The 24,820-nt window shown below is 35.9% G+C and overlaps 1 protein-coding gene across 1 annotated transcript; it reads right to left on the reverse strand.

Annotated features, from left to right (window-relative positions):
- Positions 1-8,013: 8,013 nt before the first annotated feature.
- On the reverse strand, positions 8,014-18,242 carry LOC149186120 (polypyrimidine tract-binding-like protein). Its single transcript, XM_089409235.1, has 5 exons — positions 17,871-18,242; positions 17,018-17,242; positions 16,898-16,930; positions 8,421-8,653; positions 8,014-8,020 (listed from the first exon to the last, which is right to left on the reverse strand). The coding sequence occupies exons 1-5, from the start codon at positions 18,240-18,242 to the stop codon at positions 8,014-8,016; spliced, it is 870 nt and encodes a 289-aa protein (XP_089265361.1).
- Positions 18,243-24,820: the final 6,578 nt, after the last annotated feature.

A 24,820-nucleotide genomic window follows, 5' to 3' on the forward strand; every position in this document is an offset into this window, starting at 1 on the left:
GAAGTCCAGTAGAAATCTGGTGCATGTTCTTCAGGGCTCCATGGTGCAAGTGGCCCAATCTTCTATGCCATAGCTCACCAACATCTTGGCTCTACACCATCTCATCCTTGGAACTCAATGCAGCATAGTCATCTACCTCTAGCTTGTAGAGATTCTTTACTCGAATCCCGATTCGCTTGGTCTGTCTAGTACCGATATGCCTCGGGAATGCCTTTCCTTTACTAAAGACTACATCATAGCCTTTATCTTCTAGCATAGTGACAAACACATTATTCTTCTTCAGACCTGGTACATACATTACATCAGTCAGGGTGAGGGGATCTCCATGCTCCCTATGAAACAAAATCGTACCTTCACCTAAAACATGGTACTTTCCATCATCGCCCATCTCGATCCGCATATGGAGATCCTTCTCCTCCAAGGTACTGAAAATATTCTTGTCACCTAACATGTGGAATGAAGCTCCACTGTCCAGGTACCACACACATCCCACCATAGATGAAACCATGCATGCGATAAGAGAGAAATCCAACTCAAACTGTGAGGCCAATGCCTCACCATCAGATCCCTTCGAGGATCCCTCCTTGGATTTCTTCTATGGAAAATTCGTAGCATAACGGCCCACTTCATGACAATGAAAGCATTGCACTTTCGATTTGTCAAACTTCTTCCCACCATGGGAAGAACCGGATTTGGGATGGGATGCCTTCCCTTTCCCTTTCCTTGCCTTACTCGCTAAGGCTAGATTTTCCTCATCATCTTGCTTTGATGAGACCTCTAAAACACAACCATACCTACACCTAAAATACAGTACTTTCCATCATCGCCCATCTCGATCCACATCTGGAGATCCTTCTCCTCCAAGGTACTGAAAAGATTCTTGTCACCTGACATGTGGAATGAAGCTCCACTGTCCAGGTACCACACACATCCCACCATGGATGAAACCATGCATGCGATAAGAGAGAAATCCAACTCAAACTGTGAGGCCAGTGCCTCACCATCAGATCCCTTCGAGGATCCCTTCTTGGATTTCTTCTGTGGAAAATTCGTAGCATAATGGCCCACTTCATGACAATGAAAGCATCATACTTTCAATTTGTCAAACTTCTTCCCACCATGGGAAGAACTGGATTTGGGATGGGACGCCTTCCCTTTCCCTTTCCTCGCCTTACTCGCTAAGGCTAGATTTTCATCATCATCTTACTTTGATGAGGCCTCTAAAACACAATCGTACCTTCACCTTAAACACGATACTTTCCATCATTGCCCATCTCGATCCACATCTGGAGATCCTTCTCCTCCAAGGTACTAAAAAGATTCTTTTCACCTGACATGTGGAATGAAGCTCCACTGTCCAGGTACCACATACATCCCACCATGGATGAAACCATGCATGCGATAAGATAGAAATCCAACTCAAACTGTGAGGCCAGTGCCTCACCATCAGATCCCTTCTTGGATTTCTTCTGTGGACAATTCGTAGCATAATGGCCCACTTCATGACAATGAAAGCATCACACTTTCGATTTGTCGAATTTCTTTCCACCATGGGAAGACCTGGATTTGGGATGGGATGCCTTCCCTTTCCCTTTCCTCGCCTTACTCACTAAGGCTATATTTTCCTCATCATCTTGCTTTGATGAGGATCCATCTCTAGTGCTTCTTCTTATCTCCTCCTACATCATATCTGACCAAAGTCGTTCCCAATATGGGAGTTTTTCTCTTCCATTAATCAAGTCTTGGTAGTTATGCCAGCTCTTAGGAAGACCGAAGAGTGAAAGACTCACCATGTCATCATCAGCGGTTGTGATCCCTACACTTCCAAGCTCATCCTTGCAGGTGGTGAGCTTGTTTAGATATGTAGAGATCATGTCACCCTTTTCACACTTGATTTTCCGAAGCTTGTCTTTCAGCGCCAGCTTCCTTTGATTGTTGTTGTTCTGATATAGATCTTTCAATGTTTTCCACATCGAAAACAGTGTCTCCTTCCCATGGAGACTCGAGACAATGTGGTCTCGAACTCCCTCCAGGAGGATTCTCCTTGCTCTAGCCACACATTTCTTCCATTCTGCCAATTCTGTAGCATTAGATGCTGCTGGCTTGGGGACTTCTTGATCAACGAAGTCCTTTAGACCGTTATCCTCTAATACTGCTTCCATGTGATCCTTCCATGCTATATAATTCGAGCTGCCATCAAGGGCATACTTGAGTCTTAAACCGTTGAATGCCATTGGTGAAATTGAGATGTGATAAGAACTCGATTTCTATATTCAGGAACCTCAAACTTTGAACTTCTCCCTTCTTGTATATTATTCTTTGCTTTGATCACCTTTGCTCTGATACCATGTAGAAATTCCCATTGTAGATCAACAGATTATGCAATATACTAAAGCAAAATACAAGATCTACTTCTACAACAAACTTTGCGGAAGCTTAATCAAATATGAGCAAGATCAATTAGAACACATATAACTGAGAATGAGAAATCAATCGCACATGAAAAAAAAAGAATAACCCAAGGAAAGCCTCAGCCTAAAACCTCAATCTCTACATTATCATACAAGTGGAAATATGTTCAGATTACAAAAAGAATCAACTCACAAGCTATCCTGCTCCCTCTACAATCAAACAATATAGCTCACAGACTGAATAGACACTAGATATGCCTTCCCTCAGCCCTCCAAGCCTCCTATTTCCTTGCGCAATTTTTCTTGGGGTCCAATGATGCCACCTGTGTGATTGGCCTCATCACACACTCACTAAACTGAAGAAGTAATTGCGCAATCTCTAAGGAATGAATTCCTTCTGCATGCAAGAGATATTCACAATGGAATATTCCTGCAATTGATAGTACATTGTCCCTCCATCTGATCTCAACTGGGTATCTATCTGAACTGACATGCATGAGTTATTTATGAGAGAATATTCAGTTATCTGAAGTGCAGCAGTTACATGCATGCATGCGTTAACTAACTGAACTCACAATTAGTTCAACAAACTATTTGAACTAGTCTAATTGGACTTGACTCAGTTAACTGAGCCAACTAATTACAACTCAATATTACAACTCATCCTTATCTCTTTAACTAATGGATAAATTCCTCAATCAATGGAGAAACTATTGCATGTCCCCACATAGACTTCATGTTTGATTTTCTACAACTAATTAACTCAAGATGAATTAATTATTTATTTTACAAACAACTGCTAAGATCAAATTCGAATTTTTACTTCTATATTTTAGTTCAGGGACTAACTAAAATAGGAAGGTATCCCGAAATGCTATTTATAATAGTGCTAAATTTATCACTTCTATATTTAGCATTTCTTGTTGCTATTTTCAACCAAAACTCTGTGCATGGACTTGGTCCCATGTATGTATCGGGAGTGTTCCGATTAGCAGAAACACAAAGAAACCCGACCAATCACCGTTGCCTTTGGAATTTTAGTCTTTCATCTCTAACTTTGGTTATTTTGCTAAAACAGGGAAATTGGTTGATTTACACGAAATATGGCAAATCTTCTGTTACCACGAAACTGAAAAAGAATTAAAACTCTGGTTCATAAACTTATCACGTTCGCCTGAGTTATGCGTGATCACCATCTGATCACCCATTCAATGGACAATCCCATCCTTCGAAACTCAACAAAACTTTAAACCTATTGATCAAAACCTTACTGTGTCCATTTTTTCAATGACCCTTTGACTCCCATACGGACCCGATAAGAAATAAAACTACCAGTTAATGATTTATCGGGTCCGATTTTAAAAATAAAACCCGATTACTTTTCAACGCGATATCCGTCAGATCTCGTCCCTTTCGATGGACGACTGCGATTGATCCAGACTTCAACAAATTAAACTGCATTTCATACACCATCATGTTCGATTTTCAAAATAAACTTCGTTCTAGTTACCCATACGGTTTCCATTGAATCTGTTGCGTTGCAAGCGAACAACTCAAATCTTCTCACAAGTTTCTCACATTCAAAAGCCGTCAATCAAATAAAATAAGTTATTTCTTTCAAATTTCCACTTTTCCCTTTATTTTCGCTACAACATAATATTTGATTTTTCATTTTTTGTAATAAAACTGAAAATAAAATTAAAAAGACAATGGATGCTACAACATCTAGCTCCACCTGGGGATAGTGCTTTTGCCACAAAAGCACTAAGTACCGCAGATCAGTGCCTTCACCTTGGGCATGGAGTCACATATTTCTTAGCCAATTAAACTTCTATGGAATTTGTACAATGAATTCACTCTGGTACCTACAATGACAGGATGTTTATGCTTCAGAACTGGAATTAATGTTTGAGGTACTGCCCATTGACAGGCATCTGCAAAGATTCACCATCAAGATTCTCTAGGAAGAATGTATTATTTGTCCTTACTTCTATAATTTTGAATGGGCCATACCAAAGAGGATCAAACTTTCCATGTTTGCCCTTATCTTCTCTTCTAGTATCCCACCTTAATACCAAGTCTCCAACTTTAAAATCAATCTCTCTGGCCTTTTTGTCAAAAATACTCTTCATCTTTGATTGATACATGATCAAGTTGTCTCTTACCTTATCCATGTTTTCACTCAACTCCACTACCTTATTCATTCTTCTTATCAGAGCATTGGGCTCTTCTTTTGCCTCCTGAATCATTGCAATCACAGGCTTCACAAGCTGGCTTGGGAACAGAGCTTGAGTTCCATACACTAACTCAAAAGGTGATTTGCCTATAGACCTTCTTGTAGTCACTCTAGCAGCCCATAGAGCAAACTTTAACTTAGAATCCCAACCTTTCTGGTTCTCTGCAATAGTTTTCTTAAGGATCTTCATCAAAGTTTTGTTAGTGGATTCAGCTAATCCATTTCCTTGTGGATGATAAGCTGTTGAATGGGAAAAAATAACATTATACTTTTGACAAAAAGCAATAAACTTACTTGAATTGAATACTTGAGCATTGTCTGTTATGATTTTGACAAGGCATTCAAATCTGCTGAAAATATTCTCCTCTAAGAACTTCATCACCACCTGGTTATTTGCCATTTTAGTGGGTATAGCTTCTACCCACTTGATGAAATAATTAGTAGCTATGAAAGCCCACTTGTGTTGTCCACTTCAAGGTGTGTTAATCTCTCCAAAAAAGTCTAGTCCCCATTGTCTGAATGGTTCTTCTATGAATACTGGGATCAAAGGAAAGGGAGCTAACCTCTTCTTCTCAACAAAAAGCTGACACTTCTGACAACTTCTGACAAACTTATATCTATCACCAAATAGAGTAGGCCAATAAAACCCCGCCTGGAGGATTTTTTGTGCAATAGCCTTCCAACTATAATTTCCTCCACATAACTTCTCATGATAATCTTTAATGGCCTCTGTAAACTCATCCTCTGTTAAACATAATAAAAAAATTCCTACAGGATCCTTCCAATACAATCTTCCCTCAACAATCACATATGGTTGTGCTTTGACCTTTAATGCTCTATACTTTTTTCTATCCAAAGATTGAGGACAAGAGAGAAAACACAAATAATGGACTATGTGCTTGTACCATTCTGAAAATAAAAACTTATACATGATCTTCATACCTGGTTCTGATTTTTCTTCACCTTCTTCAACTGTCTCCTCATTCACAGGTGTCAGCAAGTTGATTCCCAATGCCTAAAATTTTGACTCTGTCAACATCTTCGCCAATCCTTTCCCTTTCACCAGCTTTGTGGGCTTTATGTCCAAGTCATACTCTTGGATCTTGGCTATCCATTTTCCTCTTTTGCCTTCTACATCACTCTGGACTAAGACATCCTTTACTGCAACATTTGGCACATAAGCAATGATCTGTGACTGCAATACGTAAGTCCTGAAGGCCTTTAGGGCTTTTACCAAAGCATATACATGTTTTTCAAGAATATTATACTTTAGTTCAGCATCTCTGAGAATCTTTCTAAAGAAAGCAACTGGCTACTCCTTTTCTTCATCATTTTTTTGCAATAAGACAACAACTATTGAATTAGGTGATGCAAATGAAAAAACTTGGAAAGGTTTTTGATAATCAAGGCTTATTAGGAAAGGAGCAACTTGCCATGCTTCTTTAATCCTGGAGAATGACTCTCTGGCTTCCTTGGTCCAATGCACTTCATTCTCTTTCTTCAACATATTAGTTATTTCTTTTACAATTTCTGCATAATTGGACACAAACCTCTTTAAAAACTTTATTTTTCCTAGAAATTTATGAGTGTCCTTCTTACTCCTGGGCAAAGGTATTTTATTTACAACTTGCACCCTTTTTTCTGTATTCAAGCTTCTATGGTCCATAATGAATTAAACAAAGTCTTTCAGTAGAAATCACATGAGAAATTTTTTTGGCCGACGCTATTCGAACCAACAAGTGTGGTTCATAACGAGGACCAAATGAAGAAGCAGACCATGGCAAAGGCTTATATAGAGAGCAATGTAGAGACATAAATTCAAGTAACAACTATATTTGAACAATTTTGTTCAAATTATAATATTAATTTATTAATATATTAAAAACAAATATTGTTAACGGCTATATTAAATGGCTAGTTTTTGAAAAATATTTAAATAATGATATCATTTCATTAATTTATTAAAAATATTAATAGGTAACAACTATATTAAATCTCTAGTTTTTGAAAAATAATATTTAAATTAATTTATTAAAACCAAATATTACTAGTTCTTGAAAAATAATATTTAAATAATGATATTAGTTTATTAATTTATTAAAGTATTAATATGTAACGGCTATATTAAACAGCAAGTTTTTGAAAAATAATATTTAAATTAATTTATTAAAACCAAATATTATTAGTTTTAGAAAAATAATATTTAAACTGAAATATTAGTTTATTAATTTATTAAAAAAAATATTAATAAGTAACTGCTAGTTTTTAAAATAAATAAATAAATAATCAAAGTTAAACTTTAATGGAGGGGAGTAAAAAATTATAAAAATGAGTAAAGGACCTAATCGAGACAAGATCATGTGATAAATAAAATAACTAATGGACATAAAATAAAATAAATTAAATTAAATTAAAAACAATTAATGGAAAAATGGATAAAATAAAACAAAAATATACATAAGTCAAAATATATATATATAAGTAAATAAAAATAAATAAATAAAAACAGAAACATATATATATATATATATATATATATATATATATATATATATATATATATATATATATATATCCAAAGAAAAATAATCAATAAATAAAACGGGGTCAACAATAAAATATGGGGCTCAGGCCCATTAAACAAATACCAAAAATAATAAAAGGAGTTAAGAACAAATAGGGTGATAAAATACATAAAAACATGAAGGATCAAGAAAATAAACTCTAATGAAGAATAAATCAACAACAAATACTATAAAAAGGATGCCAATACCTACATAGATTGAAAAAAAAAAGTTGGAGGACAAGACAGGGACCCAACTTCTACTAATATTCCAACCATCATCTCGATTCAAATTATTGGGTCTTTTTTCAATTTCTAGGGCCTCCCTCAATTTTCGATGTGAAAATGACTAACCTTAGCAACGACATGGGCCTCCTCAATGCAAATGTGATGCTTAGACTTATTTTCACAGGCTTGCCGGATCTATCTTCACTCCATCTCTAGAAACAATGTGCCCCAACATTTTTCCCTCCTCTAGAGAAAAAATAGACTTCTTAGAATTCAAGGAAAGCCCAAATCTTCTACATTTCTCAAACGTCTTTTTAAGATGGTCCAGATGTCATCAGACTTAAAGAAAACAGTGATGTCATCCAAGTATATCACTACAAACTTATCTCCCACAAAAGCAATGTCCATAGCCCTCTGAAATGTAGCACCTGTGTTCATTAACCCAAAAGGCATTATAGCATACATAAAGGTTCCCCAAGGAGTTGTGAATGCAGTCTTCTTCTGATCTTCTTTATCCACAACCACCTGCTTATATCTAGAAAACCCATCCAGCATTGACATCCTGAATGATCATGTTACCTTCTGCAGCACATGATCCATTTTAGGTAATAGATAATTATCTTTCAAGGAATCTCTGTTGAGATTTCTAAAGTCCACACATATCCTTATCTCTCCATTATTCTTCTTTACATGCACTAAATTGGTCATCCAGGCAGAGTACCTAAGTGGAACTATAATCTTGGCATCAAACAAATTTTTGACTTCTTTCTCGATCAATAGTAAAAGCAGAGGGTTTATTTGCTTGAGCTTCTATTTGAATGGTTTAATCCCCTCTTTCAAGGGAATATTGTGCTAAATAATACTTACATCATATGTTTTAAGATCCTCATAGGACCAAGCAAAAACATCAACATAGTCCTTGAAAGGTTTAATATATCTCACCTTATAATTAGGTGGAACTCCATTAAATAATTTGACTAACCTGGGCTCCTTCTGAGTTCCAATATTGTGATCTTGAATTTGCTCATCCTCTGGAATTTTCTCTGAACTAACAACTACAACATTGGAGTTAAAAAGCCTTTCAAGAGGGACAAGTCCCCTTGGCTGAGTATTATCTTTCAATTGAATAATCTTTTGATCAACTATAGAATTTTTCAAACCACTTACCTTCGCACCTTCTGTTACTTCATCTTCATCCTGAACAATCTTTGTGCCCTGAAAATATTCAATCATAGTCAAGAATTCCTTAATTTGCTGATCATCTTCAAAAATCTTCCAGTGCTTTATATTATCAAGAACAGAGGGCCTGTGCCTCATTTCAACCTCATATCTTAGCTTCGGATTAATAGGAGGCCTAAAAGTATTATCACCCACAACCAAAGAATCTGCTAATTTGTTTCCATCTCTTGGAATGAACTAAATTTTGAAAGCTTCAAAGAAGTTCTCAACCAAATCCCACACTCCGTTTCTGTATGCCCTAGGCCTAGGGTGTTTTGTCTGATAGTTGTTCTTTATTTGCTTTATAATTAGCTCTGAATCTCCAAAGACAGAAATTGACTTGACTCCCATTTGTTTTGTTGTTTAGAGAGCAATGATCAAGGACTCATATTCTGCCACATTGTTTGTTGCTTCGAACTCCAATTTAAAATAAAAAGGGAACATATTATCTCTAGGCGCAATTAGAAGGAAACCGACACTTGTTCCTTCCTTAGAATAGGCTCCATCAAAAAAGCACTTCAACACCCCTTCTGCTTGCAGCTCTGTATTTGCACTGGCTGAAGTAAGTTGCCTTTGGTTATCTTCAGCCAGCTCTGCATTATCATGCAATAAGAAGCAAGCAAATTCATCTTTATCCTGGCCATATATAGGTGAATTACTTGCTCCATTTTTTGTAATTGGTTTTACAAATCTAGTTTCTCTGTACAACCTCCTTTCTTCTCCACCAAAAATTGGTATAACAACATATACAGAATCTAGCTTCAAAACACCACCCAATTTGGCTCCCCATGACCTAGATAGCAACATTCCAAACCTAGCAGGGATATATGCTACCACTACATCCATTACCAAGCTTCTAGCTAGGATCTGGGCTAGTGACACCACCATATCTTTAATGACCCCCAGACACTTGACTTTATTTGAATCAAAAGAATACAATTCTTTGTAAAGTTTAGTAACTTGTAGGTTTAGTTGTTTCATCACTGATAATGGCATAAGGTTATATGAATCTCCTGAATCAAACATACAATTGTGCAAGAGGAAATCATGAATCAATAGATAAATGTCGAAAGGAGGGGTTGAAGAATCCACCTCCTCCACATGTGGACCAAAAACCACTACTGGTTTATCTTCTTGCAAGTTCACAGTGTCATTTATATTTACATTCTCTCTTAGATTAATAAACTCAACAATCTCTCTCTGATAAACTGGTGTTTTGACTAACTCTGTGAGGGGCACTTTAATTGTGATTTTCTCTAATTCTTTAGTTAGACTAAACACATGACCTTGTTTAGTATTCCTTTCATTTTCATCTTCACCTCTCTTCATGATTGAAATTTCTTGTGGAATGGAAACAAGCTTTTCTAAAGGAATTTTTTCACTTTTGTCTTGAGAAGGCTCACCTTGAAGCATTTGAGTCTTGCTACTTGTATTCTGTTATTTCTTTCCTTTATTCAATTGTTTTGCAGCCTGTGCTTCTTGTGGAGTCGCCTTTTGTGAGGGAGTTGGAACTTGCTGCTCACCTTCATCTTCTTGACTTCTAGACCTTTTCCTTGATCTCAAGTCATATTTCTTATGTAGTTCTGCTTGCATAAAATCAGAAAATTGCTTCCAATACTCATCCATTTCATTATCATCATAAATGGCATCTATTTCAGCATATTCATATTCTTCTCCCTCAACACCTAGTTCATCTTCATCTACTGCATACAATATGGAAATCTAATCATCATGGTCCCTGGAATGCTCTGGTATTTCATCAGGATCTGCTTCTATATACAGTGGTGCTTGAATATGATCTTGATCTTTTCTCTCCTTCTGCAAAATTTGCAAAGGTTGTCTTCTATATTGAGGATTAAAATTTCAGTTTTGTTGTGCTTGCCTCTCAGAATTCTTATTTTCCAACTCTAGTTTAATCAATTTATTTGACAAAGTTTTAATTACATTACTCATATCCTCTAATGTTTGACTTTGAGAGGATTCTACTTTAGCCTTTCCCTTATCTTGGATATGTTGTGCCTCTGGTGCTTTATCTGCAGCCACCAGATTTTCTTCTATCTCTAATACATCTGTTTGGATTTGATCAAGGGTTGGGGATCTCCTCTCCCTCAATGTGAATCCAAAATTTGACTCAAAAGCCCAGCAGGAGGGGGCTTAATCTCCATTGGAAGACTATTGTACAATTTATTGAACCTTTTGATGAATTATATAACACTTTCATCATACTTCTTCTTGATAGCATTAAACTCTGTGAGTGAATATGCATGGTCTCTTTTTTCTCCCCATCTCTGGGTGAACAGGCGCTCCATCTCTTCCCATGTTGTAGTAGAGTAATTAGGAAGCCCTTTAAACCATTTTCTTGCTTCTCCATCCAAGGATTGGACAAAAAGTCTTAGAACAACATCCAAGTGTTCAACATTTAGGTTTTCTGCGAAATTACAAAATATTGATATATGATTCTTTGTTGTTTCTTCATCTTCCCCTGTGAAACGAGGAACAATATTCAAGTATTCTTGTGGCATTTGATTCAACTGTTGTGACAATTGAATAGGTGCATACCTATTCATAAAAAATGCAGGTGCTACCATATTTTCTCCTGAATTTACTGAACCTTGATTACAAGCAAATGTTGAACCTGACTGAGGAGTAAATGGAGTGCGCAGAGGTGGTAATGTAGTTATAGGTTTAGGCTGAATAACTATAGCAGATACTGAAAAAGAAACAGACTCTAGAGACTGTTCTTGATAGTTGGGTTCTTGAAATGAATTGGATGTAAAAGGTGACTCTTGGTTAGATGAATGTTTGGATGAAAGATGTGATGAACTGCTGCCGGGTACAGACAATGTAGGACTTGGTGTAACTGGAGTTTTTGGCTTTCCAACCCTCTTGGAAACTAGCCTCTCAAGGTCTAAAAGGGCTTGAAATTTCTACTGTGAGGTATCTGACCTTGTATGGGGTCTCTTTGGAGCTAGAGTTATTTCTTTTGTTCAAAACATCCAAATATTTCCTCCTCACTGAACAACCAGAGGAAAATACTGAAAACCCAGGGAAAAGTGTTCTTGTCTTCTCTTCCCAAGCAACGACACCAATTAATGTTGTCCCTTAAGAAACCAATTTCCTGGCTGTGTAGAAATTGTGCTTAAGACATTAACGTTTATAATTATTGTCACTTAATTGTATGTTGTATTCTCAAATGAAGGACCTAAAAGACGTGGTTTTAAACCCTCAATACTTAGGTGACATGAAAATCTCAGAATGCCATTTGATTGCCAAATATAAATGATGAATGAAGAAAGCTTGAAGAAGTCATAGACAATATGTTGTTTTACATAGAATCTACAATCTGTGACACTTGGAGAAGTTAAAGATAATATGTTGTCTTACATAGAAACTACTACCTGTAACTTAGAAGAATTGCAAAGGTAGGATCTTGAAGTATAGGAGCGCTCTTTTAAGGGACTTTAACTTTATTTACACAAGCAAATAAAGACCTGTTGCTTCATTACCATACTTAAAGGAAGAAAACATATGATGACACATAATAGAGAAGTCATAAAATCATACCCAACAATGTGTGGAAAACTTCTGATTCTTTGATTAATCAACAATTCTATCAAGAATATAGTGGCCTAGTCTCCAGGTTCTCCAAAGTTCGAACCGTTTCTCTGTAAATTTTCCTCTTTTTATACATTATGAGACAATTGGTAATCACCAAAACTGTCACACTACTTAACTATCTACTAACTGTCTAAAGTAAAAATAACTATATAATATTACATTAGAGGGTAAAAGACACCTCATTTTCAAGAAAATAAAATAACAAGAAGTAATAGAATTTAGAAAACTGGTGATGATTGTTCACTTTTCAGATCTGTGGCTTGGCTGCTGATGAAGTTTCTTTGTAGATGCTTTGATAATGGTTAAACTATTTTAACATAACAAACTGTATTTTGACAAAACTTTGTGCATTGACTTGGGCCCACATATGTATCAGGAGTCTTCCGATTGGCAGAAACACAAAGAAACCCAACCAATCATCGTTTCCTTTTGAATTTTAGTCGTTCATCTCTAACTTTGATTATTTTGCTAAAACAACAAAATCGGTTGATTTACGCGAAATATGGCAAACCTTCGATTACCACGGAACTCAAAAAGAATTAAAACTCTGGTTCATATACTTATCATGTTTGCTTGAGCTGTGCGTGATCACCGTCTAATCACCCATTCAATGGACGGTCCGATCCCTCGGAACTCAACGAAACTTTAAACCTGTTGAACAAAACCTTATCGCGTTCGTTTTTTCAACGACCCTTTGAATCCCATACAAACACGATAAAAATTAAAACTGTCAGTTAATGATTTATCGGGTCCAATTTTAAAAATAAAACCCAATTACTTTTCGACACGATATCCGTCGGATCTCGTCCTTGTCGATGGACAACTACGATTGATCCGGACTTCAACGGATTAAACTGCATTTCATACACCATCGCGTCCGATTTCTGAAATAAACTTCGTTCTAGTTACCCATGCGATTGTCATTGGATCTGTTGCCTTGCAAGCGAACAACTCAGATCTTCTCGCAGTTTTCTCACATTCAAAAGCCGTCAATCAAATAAAATAAGTTATTTCCTTCAAATTTCCGCTTTTCCCTTTATTTCCACTACAACATAATATTTCATTTTTCATTTTTTGTAATAAAACTGAAAATAAAATTAAAAGGACAATGGATGCTACAACAATGACAATCTGGCCAATCTTACTATGCAGTTCTATCTAATGGTTATAGCCACAATTATTTCTCATTGGATTGAGCCCATCCTCTCCTCACCAATTTCAAAGGAACAAATTTCTTTTCTGGAAGGGAGACAAATCCATGAGGCAATTGGAGTGGCTAGGGAAGGTCTACAAGGTCTCAAACAGAGGAACCTAAAAGAAGCAATCTTGAAAATTGACCTCTCCAAAGGCTATGATCATGTCAACTAGCTCTACATCAAGATTCTCCTTGCTCACTTGGGTTTTGGCTTGGATTTTGTTAATTGGGTCATGAGTTGCATCTCCTTAGCCTTTTTGTTGTTCTCATCAATTAATTTGCATCTCCTTTCTTCCATGCTAAATGGGGTCTTTGAAAAGGGTGCCCTTTATCCCCTCTTCTCTTCCTTCTCATGGCAGAAGGGCTCAACATAATTTTGGGGGATTCCAAGAGAAGGGGGGTCTCACAAGGAATCAAAGTTGCTCATCCTATTCATATTATTCACATGTTGTTTGTTGATGATATTCTCATTTTCTTTGATGTATCAAAAAGAGAATTTTCCTTCCTTGGATGAAATGGGGTAGGATGGCTATTTCAAAGGCTTGGGGAGGATGGGGGAAAAAATAAGCCATCTCTTTTCGCCAAAGCCCTTGCAGTAAAATTTGGGTGGCAATTGATTAAGTCTAAGAGTTTATGGTTGGCAGTGTTCTACAAGACGTATGTATTCCCATTATTGATCGAAGGATGGATCTAAAGTCCCAACAAGCTTAAGCATAATATCTCCATTACTTCCATTCCTTTAATTGAATTTGGTTTGGCATGGAAGGTAAACGACATATCTCATCTCAGAGTAGGAATAGACCCATGGTTTAGCAGTAACAATGATCATCATCTGCCTATGGATCTAACTATATTTATGCAAGAAAGATATCTCTACATTCTTAATAAGGTAGCAACCCCAAATCAAACTTCCCTTTGGGCTCAAGGGTGGTTATCAAGTAGACAATTAGGCCTCCCTCGGGGTCTATAGGAAAGTTGATCTTGTTACATTGAGGCTTTAAGGGTTGCACATATTAGATTGATTGAAGAGGAAGATGATATTGTCTAGATCTTCTCATTAATGGTGATTACATGCCTAAATTGGGTTACTCTCACCTCATTGCAAATATAATCCTAGAGGAACATGTGGGATGGTGGAATATATATATATAATCAAAATATACATCACGCTGACCCATAGGTCATGCAAGAGTTCTAGCATAAATCTTCCTCCTCGTCTATGTTTCAAAAAGAAAAGACACAAAATGACGAAACAAAAAAAACTGTTTTATAGTCCACCTTTTCACAAGGGTTATACAACTGAGATATAAGAATTAACACTGACATATGCTTAGAAATATATTAATAATTAACAACCATTTTAATTTGTGTGATAAAATGTCATATAATATAAAATATTTTTATGTAAATTAGTATATTATATATCATTTAAAAAATATGTATATATCATTTTAAAAAAAAATTATCGTTAACATTTTTATTTAATCCTATATATATTTTATTTAATATTCAAAATACAATTTAAATAATAAAAAATAATACATTATAATTTATACACTAAACAAAATTTACCAATTTTTATCCTTCTCTATTTATATTATATTACATCCGTGCTTAGATCTATGCTCGTTTACTCCTTGACAGAAGTCAATCAAGAAAGCAGCCGCAAAGATCATTTCGACAGTGTTAAGGTTGTGAACAGGGACTCATCCAATAAACTGAAAATTTCAATCCAGAGGAGCAAAATGTATGCCTTTCATTGCAATTCCAGCATGGAAAAAACTTTAATTATTTTTGGAGGTGCAAAGCCTGCATAGGGATAAAATTTCACTAATTTGATAGTTGAAGATCTTTAGGTATAAGTAATTTTATTTAAGATTGAACAGCTAAATTTGTGCGCACCAAACTTCCACACATAACTTAAAAACCAATAATCCTTGGCATCAATTCTAAACTGCCAACTGAAAAACGGCTTATTCGGCATCTAGCGTCTGGGGAGTGCAACTCGGGACTGTAAAGGACTCACTAGCATTGTCGATGAGACTGTATCTGTTCAGCATTAAAAAAATCGACAGAATTTGCCTGCATTTAAGGTAAGATGCATTCAAACCCTAACAAGGCTTGATAAATCGATGGCTAGTTGGATTCGGTAAACTAGAAACATCGATGGCTGGTTGGATTCGATAAACTAATAGGATATGTGAATTTAAGCCGTTTAATTTTAACATTAAGTTGGATTAAGTTGGTTTAATTTGTGAAATAAAATATAATTTTATGATTTTTTATGATTTGTATATATGTCTTTTTTAACCTATGGTAAGGACTAATTTAAGGGAGACTGTCATTATAATACAAAGAGTATATCCAGTCACTTGCAAGTCAGATATAAAGTCTTATGATTTAGCAAGAGCCAAGGCTCACTGAAGTTGAACCGAATGTATAGTAAGACACTATACTCAATGACATTTGAACGGTCTAGTGGGATTCACCCATGAAGACTTACCATTAAACGACACATCACTGTATTATACATGTCTTTTTACCCAAATGTGATTGAAAGTGGTACATTTAACATTATGTATTTCCTCTTAAGAAATCACAGGTTCAAATCTAGACTAGTAGAATTGGTAGACTTTAGTAGTCAAATAGCTGAGAGGAGATGGGTCCCTTGTCCCACAAACAAAAGGTTTCACACACCAATTTGATAGTGGCCTTAAACTTGGGGATAATCACATCAAAATTTATTTGTGACACTTTTGGAACCAGCCAATATGGTTCATCTTATCCTGACAATTATGGCCAAAAACATTTCTCATAAACTTATTATAAATCAAAGAAGCTTCAATTCAATATTTTTATTATTTTTTTTTGAATAGAAATTAATAATAAATTTTCATATTTATTTAATATGAAAAGAAATTAACATATAAATTATCAATAACAAACATCTCATAACAAAAAATAATACTAATCTCAGTTAAAAAAAAAACATTTACTAATATAATTTTGTTTCATGGAAAAACTTAACAACACGCAACTAACTAATTCTTTTTATTCATATACTAAAGCAAGTAAACATCAAAATGCCTCTCTGCTTCCATATCAGAAGCTTAACACTCTTATCAAATAAACGAATACAGTAAATCATCATTATTGATAGCTTATTATGCCCCCAGAAACCCCCTCCCATTATTCCCACATTTCAAAATACATCAGGTTAGAACCTATGGAATCTACATACAGCATTACCATGAGGGTCAACAATAGCAATATCAGTAGGCTTGCGTCTTCTTCATACTCCTTTCCCCAGACAGCAATGGCAGATGCTGTCCTTCCCTCTCCTGTAGACCGCAACCATTTATTACCAACCAGTAATGATGTTTGAGCACCTTGACCAAATTAAACAACCCCCCCATAACAAACATTACCCCAGCGAGGATGTCAAGCCATGTGTTTTCCACCTGCAACAGATCATCAATGTGATAATCTCACCAAGGAAAAGAGATAAATAGATCACTAAAATTGTCAATTAATAATACTTGGCCTACTTTGGGTGAAGGCCTTTCGCTGTGAACAATGGTGCTGATGAGAAAGAGAATGCTGCCAATCAAGAATGAGAGATACGCTCCTTTCTGCAGCACCTGTAGTTGAACAATGGATCCCGCAATATATCCCTCAAACGCATTGTAAATCGATCCCAACACCCAGAAAGCTGGGCCTGCTATCAGAAGAATATGTACATATGATTTATGGATTGATACACTTTGATCAAGCTGCATAAAAGATAAATAAAAAGAGTTAAAAGGAAATTTCCAAGTTCTAAAGATATAATACTCGTTAAGGTTTTGCCAATGGTATCCTAAACTAAAGACATAATACTCCTTAGAGTTTTGCAAATGGTATCCTAAACTAAATAGGGTTAAGTTTAAAAATCAATATGATTGATTGTATTTAAATCAAAATAACCTTGAAACAAGGATGGTTTTAAAAAAAAAAATCTGAACACAAGATAAAGATGCAAGTTGATTAAATTTAATTGATTTTTATTTAATTTCAACTTCACTTTTTCATTTCTCTTTTTCTTTTCTTCACCCCACTTTTTTTTAGTTGTGAGTATCAGGCAATCCTTTTCTTAGTTGTGAGTATCAGGCAATGCAATAATTCTTGAAGGTTAAATTTAAAAGAAAAAAACATGATTTTTTTTTTAAATATCTTTATTTCAATGGCAGATTTAGAAAATATCAATTGAGAAGAATCAAACAATTGAAATTTCCCTTATCTTGACCTGAAAAGACCATCAAATTTTAAAATATCTCCTAAATCTACCATCCACAAAATATTTCTTAAATTTACAATCCACAACTTCATTAAATTGACATGGATTAGTTTTATTTCTGCAACCTGAAGAAGCATCAAGAGAAATCCAACGAAGACCAGGACTGCTCCAATGGCGTGAAGGATTGGAACTGCGAATTCAACGAATGGAAGCTGTGATTCGAGATGAATTAGCGGTGAAAACCTGAAATCGAACCCTGAGATATGTGCCCACAGGTCGTGCACATTGAGGATTATGATAAGAAGCATGGCCACCATAAGGATGACTAAACCTAGGCGAGGATTGGTTAACCATGGCTTCTGCTGGAGCAACACAAAGCCCGAAAGCATAAGGACCGCGGCCACCACATAGAGACATGCATTGATGAATTCATAGGTGTGTTGGAAAGGAAATGGGCCATAGAAACTCAACTCCCTAGCCGATGCTAACTTCACCATGATGATCCTACGGTTGAGCTATATCTACAATAACAATAATGAAGTGACGAGGAAATTATGGATCAGGCACCTCAGGCAGTAAGTGATGGGGAAATGTGAGAGAGAATGTTGTGCTTATGTAAGGCTCGAAGCAGGGAGCTGAGGAGTCGGATGAGTGGATCGTTTCGTTGGATTTGAAACGCAGGGAACTGTAGTTAAGCATGACTGCCACGTTTTCTTGCTATTATTATCATCAACTAGTTTTTATGATTAACCTTTTTGGGAGTTACCTTAAATCATTCTTTCAAGCTGAGACTATTTTAGTCATTTACCGTCCATAATAAATCAATTCAAATTTATAGAATACAAAAATTTAATTAAACAGCTTTTTTTTTAATAATATTAATAATAAAAATACTTTATTTCTTGAAATTAGTTCTAGACACTAGAGTGGTGTATTAGATTCTTTTGTTTACGGGATAAAGAACTCTCTTCATATAACTATTTGATTACGGAAGTTTATATAGATGTACATACATACTTATATAAAGAAAATACTCTATTGCCATTGTAATTATCACACCACATCTAACAATGAAGGTCACCCTCCACCTTCTCCAAGAACCATCATCATCAAGTGGAGATGAAAAGTGAACTTTTGGAATGTGAAGATTAAGTAATAGTAGGGATCGACAATGTGCAAAGTGTGTTTGCACAACTTTATTTTCAATCCCCCATTTAATTGTATTGGTAAACCGTTACCTCCATTCTCATGTCCACTTTCATGAAGGTGGGTTGCAGGGGTGAAGTTGCATAAAGGTTTATGTGCAACTTGACCCTCTATCAAAGGTTAATGTGCAACTTCACCCTTTATCCTCACCCTTAGATGAAGTTGCACTCTCACCCTTAGTGGGAGGTGAAGCTCTATAAATAACTTGTGTAACCTCAATGCCAATCCCTTGCCTATAGTTGACGTTACACCTTTATTCTTAGTAGAAGTAGACACTAGCACCGTCACTCTCTAGCCAACCCTATTTTCTCCCATACTTTCAACCAAGTTAGGGTGGGGGTCTTAGTTGAAGGTGGGGATATGATACAAATTTTTTCAACTTACTTTCTCATTATCATGTTCACTCTTAAGCTCCATTGGGATTTCACCTTCACAAAGTTATGCAACTTTATCCCCCACCCTTACTCTCATGGTTAGGGGTAGCATCAAGGTGAAGTTGTACAAATTATTTTCACAAATTTACCCCTTATGGGGAAGGGTTGGTCAAATGGTGAGGTTTATGTCCCCTAATGGTAATGGTGTGAGATGTGAAGTTGCACAATTTAATTTCCCATCCCCACCTCCATGTATGCCCTCCTTTGCATAACTTTTTCCACTACGCTTACCTTTGGTGATCTGTAATTGCTTAGCTTATGGCTAAGGCAATTCACCAACATGGATCTTAATTAGTTTTGTGAGAATTACATGCTTATATGTGTTTTCTATTTCACCATGTTCATGCCATAATTTAGGTGAGGAAAAACAATGTAGAAGAAACCAATCATATACTCAAACAACACAAATATTTTACCATAAAAACTATTTGAAAAACAACAAGAAATAACCTTTGGCTCTTTTCATGTTTAAGAATGATTACATATCGGATTTTTTTCCTATTTCCAGGGAAAACTTCACAAGGAAACCCCCAACCACTTCTTCACATTTTACGGATGGTATCTAATCTAATCCTATTAACACTAATTATAATGTCTAACATAGTAGAGAAATCAAGCGAGTCATGCGACAAAGGGAGTGATATTAGTGGATCAACATTGAGGCCTCTTGTATGAAACTCAAAGAAATCAGTAACTCAAGCTATGGCACCAAGCTATACAAATAGAAGTTACACACTCTTAAATAGAGATTTAGGCTTGGATTCTCTTTATGGATTGCCTCTTGGATTCAAGACAATCTTCATTTCTAGTGGATAGACTCACATAGTCCCTTTCACCCTCTTCATGTATGAACATATTTCTCTTTCTGGGACTTCAGTCTTATGTTTTTGTGCCATTAACTTCCTAACACTCATCTCTCAATACCAACTCATGACTCCCACCTTTTGTCTCCTACTTGTCTTTTTAATACCTCTCTCAATAAGTCTCTTTAACCTTAGAAGACCAAGAAACTACCCCCAAGAATCCATCGCTATGATCTTTGCCTCTTCCCTCTTCCTTGAAGATGCCTAAATGATGCCAACAAAACCATTAACAAAATAACCTCCTATAAAGGATTTTAGGTATTGTTATGTTTCTTCTTTTAAGTTTGTTATTTCTAGTTTGAATGCTACATGGCATCTTCATATTTGTTAGCCTATCCATGTATCACCATGTTGCATGGTAGCATCATCTTTAAGATAGGCCTCAATCGTTTATGTCCAATGGATCTACTTCCTTCTTGATTCTATCTTCAATATAGAGGCATAGGGTCTCTTCTTAAATATGGAGGTTAATGAAGTCCTTTGCTTTGCATGATTTTATCCACATGTGCTTTCCTATAGCTTCACATATCCCTTAGCCTTTATCAAGTGTGGAGGGTGGAGGTAAACTCTCTTTGTCAAACAAAACCTCCCCAAACGTTACATTCTTTCCATACCTTACTAGAAATTTAATCATTTGGTGGCTCTACATTGATGGTGTTGCTCCTTTCTTCCAATCCAACGTTCTCTTGAACCCTTCATCTTTTCTTTCCTCTAGAGTCCTCTTTTATGCCATACTCACTTTCTTTCTATGTAGACTACAAAGATAACACCTCCACTCTACACTCATCCATTCCTCCTCATGCTCAAGGCTCTAGTTGTCAAGGGGTTTTCATTGACACTTTCACCAAGGTATGGAAAAAAAGGGTTGTGACTATTAAACCCACAACTTGAGCACTAAACCGCAACATAAAAGGCATTAAAGGCACAAAAATCTCTATTAGTGATTCAATTTGAACCACTAGGTGTGATATGTGAAGTTGCATATTTCATTTTCTATCCTCAACATCATCCCTTCCCTCATAATAGTGGGGGAAAGGGGTGAATGACCTGTAAAATGGATAATATTCTACAAGGCGACTTATAATAAAATAATTTAAATATGCTACTACAACTACAATGATACTATACTATACTTCAAAATGAATACTTATATTTAACAAGTAATATAGGAAGCATATTATTTAAAATATTGAAATGAAATGAAAAAATAAGAACAAAGTACAATATTAAAACTAGAATGCAATTAACTTATTGAGCATAAGATGTGCTATATATAAACCAATAATGGTACGTATAAACCAATAATGATGAAAAATATAAGAAAAAGTAATGATTGTTCCTTGTCCTTCTATTCTCAATCTTGCATTGCAAAATATAAAGGAATATCAGTTCTTTATAGAAAAAGTAGACACCTTGTCCTATGATAGGTTGCTACGAGGTGGTTTTCTTCCTTCACTTTCCTTTAATCTACCATTTCTTTGCACTATTCAACTATGGAACATGCAATAATTCCAATAGAAATAGAAGCACTTTCCCCCCTTGAAACTCAATGTTTAACATGTGTTCATAGTTGTTGGAGTTAGGTTCAAAGATTTTCCATTCCTTAATTACCAATCAAGTTTTGTCTTTTTATTGTCTAAAGTTTTCCTAAAAGTCCACACACGGCTAGCCCTACATGTGTGAGAAATGAGGATTGATGTGAGATAAACTTGGTACTTAGTTAAAGCATAGCTAAAATTAAAGAGGCCTTAGTTTTCTCAGACCTTTTTTTCGGTGTTCAATGGCTCATTTAGAATCTATCAATGTGTACTAGTGCATGTGCCTATCAACTATGTTGATGAAGCATTTTTTTGACATCAAAAGGTGTAGTTGTTGGCCCCAATTAGAGAGTTTTCAATGTTGGCCATAGGCAGTGGATTTTAGGATTGAACTTGAAAATGGCACTCGCAAGTCCACAAATTTGATTCAAATTGAAGGGGACGTCAATTAATCTAGTGATCATTTTAAGGCATAACCCCCCATTTGAGAGGATTTTGGTCCCCAAAATATATTACTTAGGGAGATAAGGAAATAACCCAAATTTCTCCCTAGAGTGCTACTTGGCCTTCCTTAGAATTTATTTATCCTATCATATATTCTACTAAATTTGTTTGAGAATCCAATGCTAAGTTGTAATGTAGTTACAGTCATAACAAATCAAAATTCTATAAAAAACATTATAAAAATACATGCATGCAACATCCTGAATGGACTCATGAAACTAAAATTAATTTCAAATTTGTGAATGCAAACTATTAAAGAATAGAAAGAAACATTAAAGCACCAAAATATATAGTAATCACAACAATTTTCACATGACATGAAAGTAATACATAACTAGTGGCCATAACACTTATATTATGAGAAAATGTCACCAAATAGTTACATATAAGGCACATTTCTCCCAATTGTAGGATTGTCTTCTTTAGATTTCTCAACAATGAGACACTCTTGAGCTAGGGCTATGTTTTAATCAAACTTTCCTCTATTTCCTAGAGTACTAGTTTCCATAGGCCTATTGAAGACCTATGACAAATGATTCTTATGACTTATTTATCCCTATATATATGTAAATATAACAAAACTTAAATTAACAAGTGAAGAGATGGAAGGCACACCTCGACTTGAAAGGAATATGGCTAAATGTTTTTTCTTGGAGGCCAATTTTTTTTTATTTTGTTTGTAATAGTGTGAGAGACCGCATGTAGAGGAGAATGACATGGGAGGAGAGGTTCTAGTGTGTAATAAAGAGGCTAGTGTGAGACAAGGATATGTAGCATAGGAAGTCATTGTGTGTAGATTGTCACAGTGCCAAGTATGCAAAGATGCATGCAAAGCAGATATTGGTGGTTAGGATTTGGAGATGGCCAGTGAAATTGAGGGAGGTCGCCATAGTGAAATACTTAGAGGATATTTGCAGGAGGAGATAGGTTGGTGGAGTTGTTGTGAAGATAAATCCCCTCTGCAAACAGAGGCAATCTCTCTAGCCCAATGAGTGGGGGTAGCAACAAAATGAACAAACTAATGCAGACTTTCCTGACTTATGTTTAAAAATGCAGAGAGAGAGAAACCTAGATCACTCTGGTATTAACTTCTTAATCCTTTGGTGATGTCTTTGATCCCTTTTCTTCTAGGCTCACTCCTTGTTTTTTCTTTACGTTCGAGTACCTACAAGAGAGATCAAAGGACAATACAAGATACAAGAGCATACATAGTATATATCAAACATAAACTACTTGATAGATCAAGGAGTATCAAGCTAAATGCATAAATATTTAGACATTTATGGAAAGTGAACATCATATCTATATATTAATGAATCAAAAAGGGAAGCATACAACCATTGCCTTGATTTTGGGGACCTCCTTTTGGTGGATATCCACGTCCAAGCCAAGACACTTCAAGCACTCCTTCTCCAAGTTAGATGGGCAACATTTAGGCATAATCCTAGTAGAGGAATGTAGGCAATCAATGACCAACCATTTGGGGATGGAAGGGATTTGATTTATAGGAAGGGAGAGAGAGTTAGGGATCCAAAAAAGAGGAAGCAAGGTCCACATCTCAAGGGGAAGGCCCTTAAAGGTACGATCAAGAGCTCCAAATGGGAGAGCTCGACCATATCTCTACTCAAAAACATCTAGTTTGTTGTTTCTCGAAGTTTCCAACATACGAAGCTTCTCCTCCATTTTGAGAAAACCTGCCAAAAGAGGTTCAATGTGACTTTCCATATCAAAACCCACATTGGTAGCACTAGGTCAAAGAACTGCAGCCTGCCATCAACACGGGAAGGCAGTGTAGCAAAAAGCGATGGTCTTGAAACTTAGGGTTTTAGTCAACCTTCTCCAAAATTAACTCAGGGCAGTTTTTCTTCCATTCTTCAAGGATGGTTCAGTATGTGTTTCATGATGAATACACTTCACAGTTGTCAACATTTTGGCACTTCAGGATGTGGAACAGGAAGTGAACTGGAGGTGTGACAAAATACTATGTAATAGGAGTGGGGGAAGAAATATTACCAGATATTCCAACCATAACCATCTATTAGTTGGAGAGCATAGGACAGCTAGAAAATGGCTATCAGAAAATATCCAAACCGTTAGTCGACATGGAGAACATTTAAACTGGATGAGAATCGAGACAATGATGACTAGGTAACTACTGAAGATTGATAACAATACCTGACTTCCCCAGTTCCGGGGATGGTTAGTGAAGTGGAGAGTCATCGATGTTGTGTTATTTTGCTAGTATAGTCATTGTTAGTTGATTGCATCCATTTTATTGTTTTGGGTGTCTGTGGTTGGTATTCAGATCATTTGTGGATGGAGTCTATAGGTTAAGCTTGTTCATAGGAAGACATTATGCTTATATTCATTGATGTGTTATGATGTATAAAATTATATGATGTGTTATCTTTGGTTATGGTAAGGATGGTGAGTTGGGTTTGGAATACATTTTTTTCCTATGATGAAGTAATGGAGAACGAATGGATTTCCCTTACACATGTTTATGAATGGATGCATTGTCTTGTTGTTG

The sequence above is a fragment of the Pinus tabuliformis genome, chromosome 3_1 (genome assembly GCF_031772625.1).
Source record: "Pinus tabuliformis cultivar Carrire ecotype Pingquan chromosome 3_1, CPIR1, whole genome shotgun sequence".
NCBI lineage: Eukaryota > Viridiplantae > Streptophyta > Pinopsida > Pinales > Pinaceae > Pinus > Pinus tabuliformis.